Source organism: Pelodiscus sinensis, chromosome 3 (genome assembly GCF_052426305.1).
Source record: "Pelodiscus sinensis isolate ZL-2025 chromosome 3, ASM5242630v1, whole genome shotgun sequence".
Classification (NCBI taxonomy): domain Eukaryota; kingdom Metazoa; phylum Chordata; order Testudines; family Trionychidae; genus Pelodiscus; species Pelodiscus sinensis.
The window spans coordinates 115,172,367-115,189,687 of NC_143054.1; the positions used below are offsets into that span (position 1 = coordinate 115,172,367).

A 17,321-nucleotide genomic window follows, 5' to 3' on the forward strand; every position below is an offset into this window, starting at 1 on the left:
AACGAGGCTTTAACTTTTGACGTGCCATGCCTTCTCATTACCTCTCTGTTTGGGGAGTTTAAATAAGTAGAATACGCTGGAAGACTCAGGGCAGCTTTCCCCTTCTATTTTAAAGCTACTCACCGTTGAGGGATCAGGCGCTCTGAATTGAGGTACCCAGGCTTGTGTGCTTCTTTATTGTAGTCACCAAATTTGGCTTGCACTGCATATGAGCCAAGCAGAACTGCTGTTTCAGGTGGGCAGTAGATCTCATCGCTGAGGATCCCTTCCTTCACCTGCAGGAAGAACAGCTTCTGGGTGATGTCCTGGATCAGCTCTTCAGACACATCTTCAGGGAAGAACTTGGCACGGAATTTGAACTGGAGGGGATTTTCCTTTTTGACTTCCTGAGCGGAGACCTAAGACAAAGCATACACACAGACCCCAAAACTGAGCAAATGGTCAATGACAAAGGAATATGTTTCTTTCAAACAAAGGAAAGGGTTGTGTGGGGAGTGTAGGGTTAGAACACTGGGCACTGGTTTTCAGGAGAGATTACTTCAGGAATTTACTATCTATATGGCCCCAACTTTGCAACAAACTCCTGTACCAGCATGGGACCCCTTTCAAATCCATGGGCGCCACCCATGAGTGTTCATTGTAGTATTTACCATACAGTTAACCCAAAGAGAAGCCTATTTAGTTACAAGAAAAATGCAACAACAATATCCTTCTAACACACCCCTTTTATTCTTTTCACTAGATAGCGGGGGCAAATGAATAGGAATAGTACTTCCAAGTAGAACATGTACCTCAGACAGATCTATACTACATGCCAGTGGGTTTGTTAGGGGAGACTAGCAGGAAAATGAAGATTTGTTTGCATTTTAAACAAGAAACAGAAGAGGATCCCAAACTATGGTCTGTAGAATGCCCGCAGTCGCATATGATCAGTCCAAAGCTTCACAAAGTGCTAGCTCTCTTCCCTACTTGCGTTTAATCAACTAATCGACTAGTCAATGGAACTTCCGTCGACTAGTTGATAAGGGTGGAACTGCCAAGCTGCAGCGGGGTTAGCTCCCGGCCCCAGGGAGCTGCCTCTGCCTGGCAGCTCTTAATACATTTGAAAAGCAGAGGTGCAGTGCCCGGTGCCTCACTACATCCCTGCCACCCCTACTCCCCACGCAGACAGCAAGGGCAACAGGGCGGGGGGAGTGACTCGACTATCCAATAAGCTTATACTTATCGGATAGTCAACTAGTCACTTACATTCCTATTCCCTACTCGCAGCTGCTAAACAGCACGACCATTTTTTAATGGCCTTTATTCATCTTATGTGAAAAACTATCCAAAAAATGTTGCTGTAGTCTGCATAAGTGTCACGAACAAGAAGTGCACAGTCTGACCTAGTTGAGAACCCAGTTGCTTAGACCAGTGGTTTTCAAAGTTGGGTCACGGGCCCGTCTGGGTAAGCCACTGGTGGGTCCACAACACTTTTGTTTATTTAAGTGTCCATAACTCCAGAGCCTTGCAGCTCCTATTGGCATTGGTTCACTGTGACTACGGACACTTAAACCAATGCAGGCCCGTGCCCCAGTTTTGAAACCACTGGCTTAGACAACTTCCTGTTCCTGTGCTGGGTTTATACAGAAGCTAAGAACCAATCAGGAGCACCCCAATATCTGTCAGTCTAAGACTGGAGTTCTGTGTTAGGGCTCAGCTTCTATTCCAGCAACTTCCAAGGTGGCAGGTTGGAATTCATGAGCTCTTAAGCTCTGGTCTACAGGCTCTTAAGACAGCGATGGTCATCCAAAACTAGTAAGTGGGCTGCATGAGGGGCCCTCCTTTGTATCAGTGGGTTGCTGTGGTGGGCAACCTGTGGCCCATTGGTGTTTCACCTGTGGCACGTGCACCTTTCTCCACACCCCTTGCACCCTTGGACACTGGCGCCCTACACTTCCACCCCTCTCCCTCTCTTCCAGAGCTTGAACAGCCACAAACAGCTGATTCGTAGCATTCAAGCTCTGGGAAGGAGGGAAGAGCAGGGATGGTGTGTGAATCCAGCATATTCGTGGCACCCCGAAAATGCTGGAGGGAGGGGGGAGGAGTAGGAAGTGCAGGGTGCTAGTGGCCCCCCCCCAGTGCACAAGAGGCACATGGGCGGGGGGGAGGGGGATGCAGGCTGCAGGTTGCCTATCACTGGTTTAAAGCTTGCAATCCCTAATATGGGAGCAGAGATTTTTGGCTAAGTGTACACTGGCACTTCACAACACTAACTTTCTGACTCAGTGGTGTGAACCCCCTCCAGCACAGCAAGTTACAGCGCTGTAAAGGGCCAGTGTGAACCAGGCTACCGTGTGGTTAGCTACTCTCCTCATGGAGACATGTTTACACAGAGCGCTGGGAGACCCCCCTATCCCAGAGCTTGTGCGTTGGACACACTTTCAGTTTGAAGTGCTGGCAAGGCTGTGCTTTAAACTTGTAAGTGCAGACAAAGCCTTCCACAATCAGCTGTCTACTCAAAACACACCAATATAAAAATTGATATACTGGTCAGACCAGTGATCTGACCCATTGTTTAACGGACAGCAATCAGCAGTAGATACCTCAGAGAAAGGTACAAGAAACTTCAGTTGCCAGATGTGGGCTAATCTTAATCCCCAAAATTTAGTAGTGCATTAATATTAACATCAAAATCCCCAAAGGGTACATTACAGCACAACACTTTTTAAATCTAGAAACGAATCAACTATTGTAGTGAGCCTGGCAACTAATTCCACACTTTCATAGAAGTGTAAGCACCATAAATTAACAGGTTTCACTAAGAAATAAAAATAGCATCTATTTTGTGGAAAGCATTGATGTATGTCAAGTCTAGTCCCAGCACATGCCAATTACAAAAGTTCTATGGCATTTATACAGACTGCCAATACGCATGCACAAGGATGGGACTGAACCTCCAATTTGCCAGACCATTCTTCACAGGATTCCTTCCACCCCCAAATCAGCTGACTGTCTTAAATAAAAAATAATAAAAAGAAAAGGATGACGCATATATGGAGCTGTAAGGAATTATTAACAGCATTGACAACAATTAATATCACAGCATGCCTTTCACCAGAGTTAGTGTCAAGTCAATACTTAACCCAAAGTCTCAATTACCTTTTTATCAAGTTTCAGCCAAGTCAGGAATCCTTTGTTGTCCGTATACTGAAGACCAAAGTACCATACTTCCCGCAACCCTATTGTCTTAACCACCTGCAACAAAAATTTAAATAGTTAATATGCCTGGTACAAATGTCATTTCTACCCAACAACTGTCTCAGTTAAATCCTCCCACACCATGTATATTTAATGGATACTCTAAAGAGGACTCCCTTCTCCCTATCTACCTGGAGTTGCCAGCTTCTTCCCCTGACTCCTGAACCATTCATCTGAATCTGATCTCAGACACAGGGTTAAAAACAAGCCTAGAAAAGAGGTGGTAATGGAGCACTAGCTACATATTTCAACTCCCAAAAGGGAGAATGGAAAGGGACTGATGGAAGGCCTATCATCTGTGTTTTCATCTCAGTGGTGACTGATGGATTTTTAGTTCAGGACACTCCTCAAGCAGATTTGCTTGGTAGAAGGCATTGTATAAGATGGGATTGTTTAAGGAGCCATTGGTTGCCACTATTCTTAAGAATCAAAATGATGAAATTACAAAATCCCCTCACTTCTAAGGCTTCATTTTTGCTGCAAAAAGGGTGCATTTTTACTGTGGGAAATTAACATTCTAAAATCCTTGCAGAGACAAGACTTGGGCAGTTTTTCTGGGATGTGGCTAGGTGAAGTCAGTTCTATACCTCTGCCTGTGGTTGACCTCACTAAACGCTACAAGTACCTCATCTTCACTAGGATTTTAGAGCTTGTTTACACATAGGCGAGTTACTCAGGAACGCCACGTGTGGACACTTATTGGAAATAAGAACACTTGGCTCCAGTGGGTTAAGTTAAACAGCAGCAAGAACAAGGTATTTTTATTCCAGGTAAATGTCCACACACGGAGTTACTCAGGAAAAAACCCATGTGAAGACAAACCGTTACAATGGAATAGAGAACAGATGATGCACACTTCTGGCAGCAATGAAAGCTTCAATGTAAATACAGATACAGTACTTAGCACCAAATAGAAGCACTTCTAGGTACTTTTATTACAGAAGTACAATGCAGTTGTGCTAGATAGTTTTCAGCTATCAGGTAGTCCCTGCCCTAATGATTTTACAGTCTAAAGCAGGGGTGGGGAACTTAAGGCCTAAGAGCTGGATGCAGCCCCCAGCTTGCCTGATTCTGGTTCCCAAGGCTCAGGGTCTTCCCCTCCATCATTGGGGAGCCTGCGCTGTTGCTTCAATCCCCCCCACTTCTCACTCGTGGGTAAATTTAGGACTATACTGTAACTGTTCCTTCTTAAGCTCAGGTCATCTGTCATCTGCAGATCTGCTGTTGGAGGGGAGGGGGGCTTTGATCAAAGTAGTGACACCACAAATCCGAGGAACAGATTTGAGATTTAGGCTGGGATAGAGTTATTTTCCTTCCCTCGTTCATGGTACTTGTGACAGCACAGAGGCCAAGATACTTTCAGCTCTCACTTCAGGAGCGCAGGAAGGTAGTTTCATTAATGCGCCACTAACTGCATTTTTATAAAAAGTTAAACTCAGGCAAGCAGCTTTTTCAGAGTTCAAAAACCTCCTCCACTCCGTGCACTCACCTGACCTTCACCCCACTGTTGCTCTCCTTGAATTTAGTATCCAATAAGCCAGAAGTTGGCAGTTAGCATGTGAAAGTTTATTTTTTAAAAACCCAGCAACTACACCGATTACCACTCTGGGGTTACAATTTCAGTGGCCATGGTTGATTAGTGATAGACAATCTGCAAGTTACAGCAATGCACATGACTCAAGGGAAACAATTGGAATTCAATGGAGAGTTTACATAGAGAAAATATAAAGCTAGATGTCCTACTTAAGAACATAAAGGTCATTTCACACCGCCTGGGGGAGGGGGCCTATTTCTCACTTGTCTGAAGCATGCCATTAGAAAAAAAAAAAGAGGAAGGAATATGCTCTTGCTTGCAAATCAGAAGTGAGTTATAGGATTCTTGTGCCCTCCTGGCTCATAAGTTAAATGCTAATTTTACTAAAAATAGACTTTATGTCAAAATAAATCTTATGTCGTCATTAGCAGAAGACTACAATATTACTGGGTTGTTGGTTTTTTTTTTTTTTGAAGGTGGTGTGCGTGTTCCTCTGACCACATCTCAGCTAGCAACCGTGCATGATTAAAAATCCCTCCTCCTTCCCAGCTTCAGAACTGGTTTGTTGTATTAAAGAGCCTGAGAGCTGCCTGAGCTCTAGATGTGTTTGAAAGAGAGAGGAATAAACTTTACTCAGAACTCTGGTAGGGAGAAAATGGCAAGAACCACCCCCAACACTCAAAATCCATTCTGCTGCACAAAGCATGGTTTTATTACAAGTGTCAAGACTTAAGACTTTTATTGACATTCCCACCTGTTGCAGCACTCTGGTTATTGCCAGAAATTCTCATGTGTCATTAAAAAAGAGTTTTCCAGCCGTCATGGCTTCAGAGAAGCTTATCAAAAAAGAGCCTTTAAGTCTCCAAAGTTTTTAAAATGTCTCCAGATTTTAAAGTGTATTTAGGTGCCTCACTGCTATTTCAATTGAATTAGGCGCTTACAGTTGAAAGTGCAATGCCAGCCCCCCTAAAGACTAAGAAGCCTAATTTTTTTTCATCTCATGATGTTTGAGATGACAATACTGAAAACCTGTGTCAAGCCACAAAATCCAGTAACTGGCTACATGCATTCGCTTACCACAGCAACCTTTAGACACAACTAAAAAAATGCTTCCCATGATCAAGATGGCAAGGGTACCAAAGCAGCAAATTCTAAAGTTTCATACCCATTCCAGTTTGGAAAAGATGCTGAACAATTCTCTGAAAGCTAAGTAACAGCAGCATGCTAATTGAAAGGGAAAAGATGGAAAAAAAAACCCCAAGACCACACATTAATAGCTATTTTTATTGCCTACAACAGTCATACAGCAGGGCCTAAATCCTACTGTTCCTAGTTGAGTGGTCTCTTAGGAAAAACCAGGACAGGCAACAGAAGTACTGTACTCCTTGAATTAGGCAATCTGGCTCATTTTTGCAACAAAGGAGGACTTAGCTTCGTCCTTAGTACAACTGAAATCATGTTTAACAGATCTACATTCAAATCTACTCTCCAGCAAGGTTACAAATCATTTAAAACGTTTTTTAGTTCAAGGGTCACTTGGCTCTTCAGATCAAAGCATTTCTACTACTAATTAAAAAAAAGTCAGAACACTTCTTAAATTAAATAGTGTATGCTATCAGCTAATTTGTAGGGCCAACATAGCCAATAGATGGACCTCTGCCAAATCTGGGCCATCACATGCCTTTGAAACAAGCCAGAAACGGTAGTTACATTTAAAAATTATTATTTTCTTTAAAGTCTGAACCCTTGGAAATCTGCATCCTGACAAAAATAATTGAATAAAATTGACTACCCCTGTGACTTAGTTCAGCTTGACAAGCTATTACAAACTGTCTACTTCACAGATGGTGCTCGCTTACCTCTGTGAATTTCTAAATGTTAACTCTAGGCACCATGCTCGAGATGGGATTTGTATCAATCACAAGAATGTGAAAATACTCTCATTCACGTGCCATGACGGTCTGTGATTTTAACAAGTCATACAGAATTAACATGCGTTCACACTTGCTTAAAAATTACATGATGCAGAATTTAAAAAGTAAGCAGATGGAAGGTTGCATTATAACTTAATACTTTCCTGATTGTGTCTGCATTAAAGATATTGATTAAACGGGACATCATCATTGACAGGGATGGGACTGAGTTTTGGTTAACAGATATTTGATCAATGTGACTATACAAAGAGAAAGATACAAACTGTACTAAGGATCTTAAGTTTTCATCACAAAAATTGTTAACCCAAACTGGACTCAGGAAGACAAACACCTAATCTGAGCTGCTAGTTTCGTTATCTACATAGGAAAGCTAATTAGAACAATGGAATAATTGTTTTGCTAGAGCTTCGTCTATCAATTTCCCTATATAGATAAGCCCTTAGTATTACTGCCAGCCGAAAACCAACTGATGTTTAAAAGCCTGAAAGATAGGCTACTAGGTTAATGATTAGATCAACTGAACCGAATACTTGAAGTTATACTTCCACTGTTCTACATCTACAATGGTAGGGATTTTTTCCTTGCAATTTGAAATCTGTAAGTTTAATATCAAACTCCTACTTAGAATGTTTAACAAAAGGAAACAGGTCTACATGCATTTCTCTCCTAGAACAGGATGTATTTATATACACATACAGAAAGAACTTTGAAGAATAGCATACATTGTCTCTCCTTTTGGCAGAAGGCTACTTAAAGTCCCATTTTGCTCCAGATAGCAATTCTAAAGATGGGAGAGGGTCAATTCTCTGTGGATTTCTAGATAAAGTGTCAAGACACCTTGTGACTGCCAGCCCTGAAAACTCCAGCCATGGTATCATAGTAAAACTGATTCCTTTTATACTTCCACATCAGCAGCAGCAGCAAGGGCTCTGCGGCCCAAGTTAGATATGTTCAATAAAGTGGTGGCTTTTGCCAGACTAGAAGTGCTCTTTAATCAAAGTACTCCCCCACACAATAATTCACTGCCAGTCCACAGCTTGTGACATTAAATTGGAGATAAGTTGGTACATTGGTAATGAAAACTGGGTTCAGTGTCACTTTTCCTTTTAATGAATTTTTTTAAGGTCTCCTACTACTGTGCAAATACCCACACAAATAAACTGACTGACTGAGCAGTGTTCTGAAACGTCATGCTTCAGGATTTAGGCCAATCTTATTATGAGGGGTTAGGACAAATAGCGAGTAGATTAGCACACATCTGCCTATTGTGGCATTTCTTGTCCCTTCCTCTAAGGCAGTGTTTCTCAACCAATGGTATGAGTACCCTTAAGGGTACTCGAGAGAAGTCTGGGGGATACGTCAACACAACTGAATATTGGAGAAAATATAATTTGTTTTAAGTTTTACAGTGCTTCATTATTTTTGTATTTTTTACATCCAAAAATTTAATCGCCCACCTGGCTACAATTAAGTTGTTTAAACAAATTTGTGTGTGTCTGAAAACTGTAGGTATCGGGGGTACCTTTTTTTTTTTTTTAAGGGGTACTTTACAAAAATAAGATTGAGAAACACTGCTCTAAGGCATTTGTTGCTGGACCCTGCTGGAGCTAGGATACTGAATGAGATGGAACCCTGGGTCTGGCAGAAGTCTTATGTTCCTAGTCAGTTTCACTGTTTTTACATACTGAAAGCAAAGTGAACAAAATGAAAGAGCAGGAAAATAAATCTCTCAAATCTCACATGTTACTTACAGTGGCAACAAGTAAATCCACCACACACACAGTCTGAAGTTTTAAAATTAATGTTATCCCCTTCACAGAAATGTATTATAAACTTTAAAAATAAATACAACTTTCCTTTTTTCTAAAGTCATATAGAGAGCCTGCTTCTAATGATTTCCTTGTTACAACTGCACCTTTACCTGTTGGGGAGTCTTTGGGAGCCAACTTCTGCATGCACTATGGACAAGACATTGGTAGAATATAGCTTTATTCTGAATAGCAGCTATTGTCCCCAAGCAGAGCCTCACAGCAATCCGAAACAATTCAGGTGTGGGAGTTGTTAAAAACAAGATCAGTTTAAGGTTCAATCCCTATCCCTTTAGGCCGGCATAAGAACCTGACACATTCTCAGCGCAGCTTTTCAGACATAGCTTGAGTATTGCAATTCACCAGCAGCCCTCGGCACTAACTAGTTTCAAATGGGAAACTGATCCAACTCTTATTCTTTTTAATTGTTTGGTGAGAGGTAGGAAGAGTTGCTAGAACAGAATACCATGATTGGATAAATGAGAATTTAAAAGAAAGAATGTCCGCTTTGCATTATGTCAACATACATTCTCCATAGACACCCGGGGTAATTACTGAGAAGTCCACGTAAGGCTGTTATGTTAAGCAAATGCTTACTGGCTAGTCGACCAGTTGCTTCCCCACTCCTTGTTGCCTCAGACTAGTCAATAGGTTCCGCGTTCCACCTTTGAAATGTACAAGTGCCCCAGCAGGGGCTCTTGTGTATTTCAAAATTGGAATACCACGTGGAGCACAGGGCCAGCGGGAAGTCCCACAACTCCGAGCTCCACGCAGGTACTTCCACTCTGAAATACACAAGAGCCCCCGCTGGGGACTCTTGTACATTTCAAAGGTGGAACGCTGCATGGAACCCTGGGTCAGCTGGGGAGTCCCCAGCTGATCCTGGGCTCCAAATGGCAGCGCTGCTTTGAAATGCTGCGAGGACCCCAACTGCATTTCAAAGCAGCTTGGAGCCTGGGATCAGCTAGGGACTTTCCAGCTGACCCTGGGCTACACGCAGTGCTGCCACTTGGAAACGCTGTGACGGCATTTCAAAGCAGCAGTGCTGCACTGACTCTGGATTACCAGGTTCCATGTGGCACTGCCACTTTGAAGTATCTTCCACTTCCCCCCGCACCCGATAAAAGCAGCAAGGGGGGGTGGGGAGGCGGAGTGACTAGTCGACTATCCTGTCGATTATCCAATAAGAACTTGCTTATCAGAGAGTCAACTAGTCCTTGACATCCTTACAAACACCACCTCGATTGTATTTCAAGATGGTAAACCCACAGAAATAAGAGTTAGATATTTGAAGAAGCATCTTAAAACAATCAGTTCTGCCTGAAATTTGACTTTGTTCTTATCTCAGGTAACACTAAATACTGAGAATAAGATTTTTCAATAGTGCCTAAATCATTTTTTCAAAGTGAGACTTTGAAAGTTATACACTGAAAGAGTCAAGTAAATACATTCTCCCTCTTCCTGCTTTACCCATCCTCTATTTTCTGGGTAGCAAATCAAGCCAGATCTACAGACTAGGTCACACAAATGTTTCAATTAAAAGTTGTTTTATTTGAAATTAGGCAAACAATCTATAGATTTCAAATCTAGCCCAGGGCTTTAGTGACTAAATAAAAATTAAAATGGCATCATCCTTGCAATAAAATGTGGTATTTCAAGTTAACGTTCAAGTACAGTGGTGATTACAAGTCAGACCAAAACAAAAGCCACTCAGACTATCTTTTCTTGAAAAAAGCAATCTGAAGTCTTATCTGAAATTTCAAAAGTGTGTTGACAAAATTTGTACAAAGGATGCACGCTATTCAGCCAGTTCTGCCTACATGAGCTGAAGGACAGTTTATACAGCCTTTTGTTATTAGGAGTAGTGGAGGAGCAAAGAAAAATTATTTGACCCACCCATCTCATTCATCATTTTGTTAGAGACATCAGCTAAATTTGTCATTTTTGTGTACACTTTTACTCTGTCTTTCCAGGTAATATCAATGCTCTGTTGGCATACAGAAGTCTTTATGATTACAGACAAGTTCTCCTTCAAGCCAGAGCTGTGAATTCATCTCTCATTCATTTTATTTATATGTACAGCTAATTTTATGAACAAGGTTTTTTTTTTTTTTTTTTTTTTTTTTTAACAAACAAGCCTATGATAAACTAGGCCACTCTTGGCCTATTTCTGTTCTACCTGATCAATGAATACTTAAGTATGCATTACATGCAGAAAAGTTAGAAGAAAGTATAAAGAAAGATTTACTAAATACCACTTGCCTGCCTCAATCTACTCTTCCTTGTTCTGAGCCATAACAGCCCTACCTCTCATTAGTGATGTCAGAGATGAACTCATGCGGTTTCTTTTAAGTATATCTCAGGCTGCCTCTATTCTTTAGTGCCTACAAGAACCAGGTGCCTTGAAGAACCTCCCGACACCAATGACCAGGCTCTTTGCTTTGTCCTAATACACAGGGTAGATGTGCTCTGTATAAAGCTGTTACTTAATACACAAAATGCCTGACTTCTTGGGTCCAGCTACTCTGCAGCCAGTGCATAACACCTGCTCCTCAGTTTAAAATCATAAGTGTCATGATTTCAGCTATTTAAATCTGAAATTTCACAATGTTGTAATTGTAGGGATCCTGACCTAAGAAGGAATTGTGTGGGTGATTGGGGAAATGGGGGGAAAAGAAGAGGTCGCAAGGTTATTGTAGGGAAAGGAATGTGGTTCTGCAACTGTTATTTCTGGTCTGCTGCTGGCGGCAGTGCTGCTTTCAGAACTGGGCAGCTGGAGAGAGGCTGCTGCAGGCCAGGAGCCCAGCACTGAAGGAAGAGCCATTGCCAGCAGCAGTGCAGAAGGAAGGATGGAATGGTATAGTATTGCCACCCTTCTCTGCTGCTGCCGCCTATAGAGCTGGGCCCTCAGTCAGCAGCCACCGCTCTCTGGCAGTAAGGGTGACAGTACTGCGATCCCCCTAAAATAACTCCCTTTTGGGTCAGCTCCCCATTATAGAAACACTTGTCTCCTCTGTGAAGTCTGTATTGTATAGGGCAAAAGCAGACAAAATACCAGGTTTCATGGTCTGTGATGTGTTTTTCATGGCTGTGAATTTGGCAGAACCCTATTTATTATGTTGGTGTGGTAAGACGCCCATTGTCAGGAGCAAGGCTGTAAAGTGTACACAGACATAATTAAGTTGACATAAGCTGCATTATGTCAACCTGTGAAGGCTCATTCTACAGCATTTTCTACTGGTATAGGAGGACTAAAGTCAGGCAAGACATTACCCAGATGATAGAGTTTTAAATAGCTCACTCTTCAGAGGACAGCTCATCAGCAGTGGAAAAAGCTAGCAAGGGAGCAAGTGTAACCTTTCCATCATGCTTGACTGTACCTCGGTCACCCAGAGAATGAAACTCAAAGTGAAAGATTCATAATAGTTTGGAAATGAGATTCACAGCCACTCATGCCCTTTGAAATACACGTGATTAAAGTCATTTTTACTGGCCCTTCATTCCAGGTTGTTGTTGTCTCCTCCCGCTTGTAATCCTATAACCATGACAGATGCCCAATATTTAAAGTCTCAGAGTGAAATAAATCATTCCTAGGGGAGACTGAGTAATTTCATAAGATCATGCACTTTGTGATGCTGCAGAGGCTCAGGATGGAGTGATCATGTTCACAATTTGTGTTTATTATTGTGTTCATCATATTGAGAGGACAACTCATGAGTCTCTCTGCTTGAGAGAATAAGGCAACTATCAAGAGTTGTAAAGGCTGAGTGAATGCACTAGTCAATCTGACAGACATGCAACTGTTTAATTAACAATAAAAAAGTGGCCACTTAAATTTTTTTTTAAAAAGGATCTGTGTTTACTTATTGTGGCCAAGTCCAAAGGCTACAGTCAGGCTTCAGAAACCCCATTGTCATCAGCTGTGTACAAAGTTAGAAGAGACCTGGTTCCTAATCTGAAGAAAAGTTTACAATTCAAAATGGTTTCACACACTTGCACAACTGACCTGGTCAAATAGCTGTTTGCCTGTGGTGTTGGGCTGGATGGCAAACTCCAGCTCTGCATCCATAGTGGTAACTCGAACATTGAGCTAAAGAGAAAATAAAAGTGATTTTAAAATACTGAAAAACCATATAATCGGAGTGAAGAATACGCACATCCTCTATGTAGAATACTTGCTCTATGCTTTTTAAGCATTATTATTGTAAAGAAGTTCTTGAGGGCCTTGTAAGGCCTCCCCAGATCACTGGCACTGAGCACTAACAATGGCTCCAATCTCCGTTTTAAAAGACTATTTACATTTTAACGTAATCTTCCCTTACAATTTTGTATAATCACATAGATGAAGTTAATTAAGGGCACTGACTTCACAGGCTTATCCAGATTGCTCTACAGGTTTGGCTACTCAGCCTGGAATTGGATTGGACTTCTGGTTAAATGAGAAAACATTTTAGTGTTGATTGTTTCAGAGCACAGCACATGGTAAGCCAGGACTGCCCACTGTCTTTAAGACACCTTTTAATCCTAAAAGGATGTCAATGACTTAATTATATTTAGGAGTTTTAAATTATAAATTCAGTTCCCCTATAGGTTGGAACTGGATTTAACATGATGTTTTAACTCTAAGGCAGTTGAAACTTCCAAGCCAATCCAGCATTAAACTATCAGTTATTAAGTTTAACAGATCTACTGAGCACATAAAAAGGTGTTAAGCTAGGTTTAACACCACGCTGGAACAAGTATTTTAAGAGAAATCACTTTGAAACAAACAATCAGATATTGTAAAGGCACAAAGATCAAGTGTATAAAACAAAAAGGTTACTACAGGCAGTCCCCGGGTTACGTACAAGATAGGGACTGTAGGTTTGTTATTAAGTTGAATTTGTATGTAAGTCAGAACTGGCGTCCAGATTCAGCCGCTGCTGAAACTGACCAGCGGCTGACTACAGGAAGCCCGAGGCAGAGTTGCTCTGCCCTGGGCTTCCTGGAATCAGCCATTGATCAGTTTCAACAGCGGCTGAATTTGGACGCCTGGGACAGAGCAGCTGGGGCGCTGCCGGGTTGGTCCAGTAGCGCCGAGGAGCGGCGCTGCGGGACCAACCCGGCAGTGCCCCAGCTGCTCTACCCCAGGCGTCCTCAGCGAGAAAAGCCTGGTCTGCTGGGGGGGGAGGGGGAAGGGGGCACACTAGCTGGGCCCTCCCCAGCAGACCAGGGAGACGCGGGTGGCGGGACCGCCAAGACGCGCCGCCCGCATCCTCCACGGCTTTGCTCTGCATCTCCCTGGTCTGCTGGGGGGAGGGGCCCCCCAGAAGACCAGGGAGACGGGGAGCAAAGCCTCGGAGGACGCCGGCCGCGGGATAGCTGCGGCGTGTCTGGGCTGTCCGACTGCCCGCATGCTCCGTGGCTTTGCTCCACGTCTCCCTGGTCTGCTGGGGGGGGCTCCCCCCCCCCCCAACAGACCAGGGAGACGCGGAGCAGCTTTTCTCACCCCGAAGGACGCGGGTGGCAGGACCGCGGCGCATCTGGGCATCCCACCGCTCCCATCCTCCGGGGCGAGAAAAGCCCCGTTCGTAACTGCGCATCCAACGTAAGTTGGATCCGCATAACTCGGGGACTGCCTGTATTGTATGCAAAACACTAGAGATATTAGTAGTAAACGAAGAAATTGTCCATTAATAAAAAACAGGAAAGCAGCAACCACGCCTGCACAGAGTATCATAAGTAGCAGCAGAGTAATGACAACTTGAAAAAGGATTATCTGAAGCTCTGATACCGTCCCCTAAAAAGTATTGCACACCTGAGGAAGACACCTCCATTATGGGTATTCATGTTGTAACATGGGTGTGGGGAAAGAAACCATCAGAACAAGAACCTTGTAACTACTGGCAGTTTTGCTATGTGTGATGAGGAAAGGGGGACGTAATGCACATCCACTGTTCCCTTTGTTCCACCATCTGCTCCCTGTATAGTTTTAATTGAGGGAAAAAAAAACCTTGCATTAATTTACCAGCTACAGAGTATATAGCTTGATGCATTTTTTCATTGCTCCTTAGTCTACTACAGGTGAGGAACTTGTATTCCAGTGATGGTACATTCAAAATATTTTTAGACAGGGATTAAGAAGCAGAAGAGGAATATATGCCTTTTAGCACAGTTTTTCAAGTTTGAATAGCTTTTAGCTACTTAAAAAAAATGTAAGGACTGGAGACAGGTTAGCTCCCTTTGAAAACTGTGATTTATATAAAAACTACACTTGCATCGGTAAAATATTGGCAATACTAGTTTTAATGCTTTTTATTACAAAATGGAACATCTTCAAGTTAACACAACTTGTTTTTAATGACACTTGGAGCTATTGGAAAAGTTTCTCCATTCCTTCCTTCTGCTGTAGGATCTACCAGTTGTAGAATTGTATCTCCCCTGTGATCAAAACCCCAGAAGCTCTCTGCTAGATAATCCAATGCCTTTAAGAGTTTGTTCAGAGAAAAGGATACTATCAGCCATGAGAGAAATTTTAAGGCTCTAGATTTCTTTTCAACTAAATCTAAGCTTTTCAAAAAAATCTTCTTTTCCACCCTAGCTCTAGTATCCATAGTGCTCTAGAAACCTTAGAAGTGTGAGACAGCCCTCAGTTTCCATGCTACAACAAAAATATTTTTCCTGTTACAAGAGAAGGATTTTCAAACTCAACAATGTGTGCTGGGGGTCCTGTGGGGAGGATGATTTGCACTGAAAGCTGGAAAAAAAACTATTTAGAAATGGGAAGACCAAGATTTGAAGATCTAACCCCTGCCAAGAAAGATCTTGCCCACCGCCGCCACACAGAAAAGTTGGATAATATTATATAGTAATCTCTCCACACCCTCTGAGGAATGCATACATTCATAATCCTTACACACAGTACAAAGCTGAAGTTCCTTTAGATCATTTACACTTGGCTAAAAGCCACTTTGCATGTGGGGGTAAAGTACATTTTTGCTATGATTGTAGGGAGGTCGTAAAACTATTTTCCAAACTATCATTGAGCTAACTTCTACTGCCTTTCTATACATGGCATTCCAAGACCACTCCTTGCTCCAAAAGCAGCTAGCACATTACTGGGCAAGTTCAACAGGGAGAATATTAAGAGTTTTCCTTAGTTTGAAAGGATATAAAAAGATAACAAGTTATCTTAATTTTTATGAACTGAAAAAAAGTTACAGAAACAGTCACAGAGTCAACTATTGATAGCCCTTGTGAAGTCCCCACATCTCATTTTTTGTAAGTTGTTTGAGCAGCGGGGCTAACTGTAAAAGTCTATTTTACATGTAGTTTTGCCCTATTGGCTTTATTACAGTGGGCGATACCTACAGCCCTAAAATTCACAGCCAGGAAAAAGGTGTTATGGATCATGAAATCTGGTTCCCCCACCCAAAATTTGATCTTATGTGATTTTACCTTTAACAATACAGATTTTACAGGGGAAATAAGCGATTCTCAAACTAGGAGAGGGGTTTTTTGGGGTGGGGGTGGAGGCGCCCAATATTATTTTAGGAAGGTCAATATTGCCATTCCAACTTCTGAGCGGTCTTCAGAGCCAGCTGGCCAGAGTGTGGCAGTGGCTGATTGAGGGCCCAGCTCTGCAGGCAGCTGCGTAGAAGTTAAGAGTGGCAATACAATACCATGCCATACTTATTTCTGTGCTGCTGCTGTCACTGACTCTGCCTACAGACCACCACCCACAGTAATACTGAAGAAAGGAACCTCCTTTTGGGGTGAGGACCCCTACAACTACAATACTGAAATGTCTGATTTAAATAGGTGAATTTACAAAACTTCATTTTTTTAAAATCCTATAGCCATGAAGTTAGCAAAAATGGACTGCAAATTGAGTTGGGCCCTAACTATACTGTAATGTTAGGAATCATAGAATTATAGGACTGGAAGGGACCTTGAGAGGTCATCGAGTCCAGCCCCCCACCCTCAAGGCAGGACCAAGCTCCACCTACACCATCCCTGACAGATGTCTATCTAACCTGTTCTTAAATATCTCCAGAGAGGGAGATTCCACCACCTCCCTTGGCAATTTATTCCAATATTTGACCACCCTGACAGTTAGGAATTTTTTCCTAATGTCCAATCTAAACCTCCCCTGCTGCACTTTAAGCCCATTACTCCTTGTCCTGTCCTCAGAAACCAAGAGGAACAAATTTTCTCCTTCCTCCTTGTGACACCCTTTTAGATATTTGAAAACCGCTATCATGTCCCCCCTTAATCTTCTTTTTTCCAAACTAAACAAGCCCAGTTCATGAAGCCTGGCTTCATAGGTCATGTTCTCTAGACCTTTAATCATTCTTGTCGCTCTTCTCTGTACCCTTTCCAATTTCTCCACATCTTTCTTGAAATGTGGTGCCCAGAACTGGACACAGTACTCCAGCTGAGGCCTAACTAGTGCAGAGTAGAGCGGCAGAATGACTTCATGAGTTTTGCTTACAACACACCTGTTGATACAACCTAGAATCATATTTGCTTTTTTTGCAACAGCATCACACTGTTGACTCATTCAACTTGTGGTCCACTATGACCCCTAGATCCCTTTCCGCCATGCTCCTTCCTAGACAGTCGCTTCCCATCTTGTATGTATGGAACTGATTGTTCCTTCCTAAGTGGAGCACTTTGCATTTCTCTTTATTAAACTTCATCCTGTTTACCTCTGACCATTTCTCTAACTTGCTAAGGTCATTTTGAATTATGTCCCTATCCTCCAAAGAAGTTGCAACCCCACCCAGTTTGGTATCATCTGCAAACTTAATAAGCGTACTCTCT

General features: G+C 42.4%; 1 protein-coding gene across 2 annotated transcripts in view; it reads right to left on the reverse strand.

Annotated features, from left to right (window-relative positions):
- EZR (ezrin) overlaps nt 1–17,321 on the reverse strand; it is a 55,943-nt gene that overhangs the window by 17,344 nt on the left and 21,278 nt on the right. For both annotated transcript variants that reach the window (XM_075924547.2, XM_075924546.2), the window contains exons 3-5: nt 12,523–12,606; nt 3,142–3,237; nt 124–398 (exon numbers count right to left, since the gene is read on the reverse strand). In XM_075924547.2, coding sequence (XP_075780662.1) covers nt 124–398; nt 3,142–3,237; nt 12,523–12,606 — 455 coding nt within the window. The remainder of the gene's footprint in view (nt 1–123; nt 399–3,141; nt 3,238–12,522; nt 12,607–17,321) is intronic.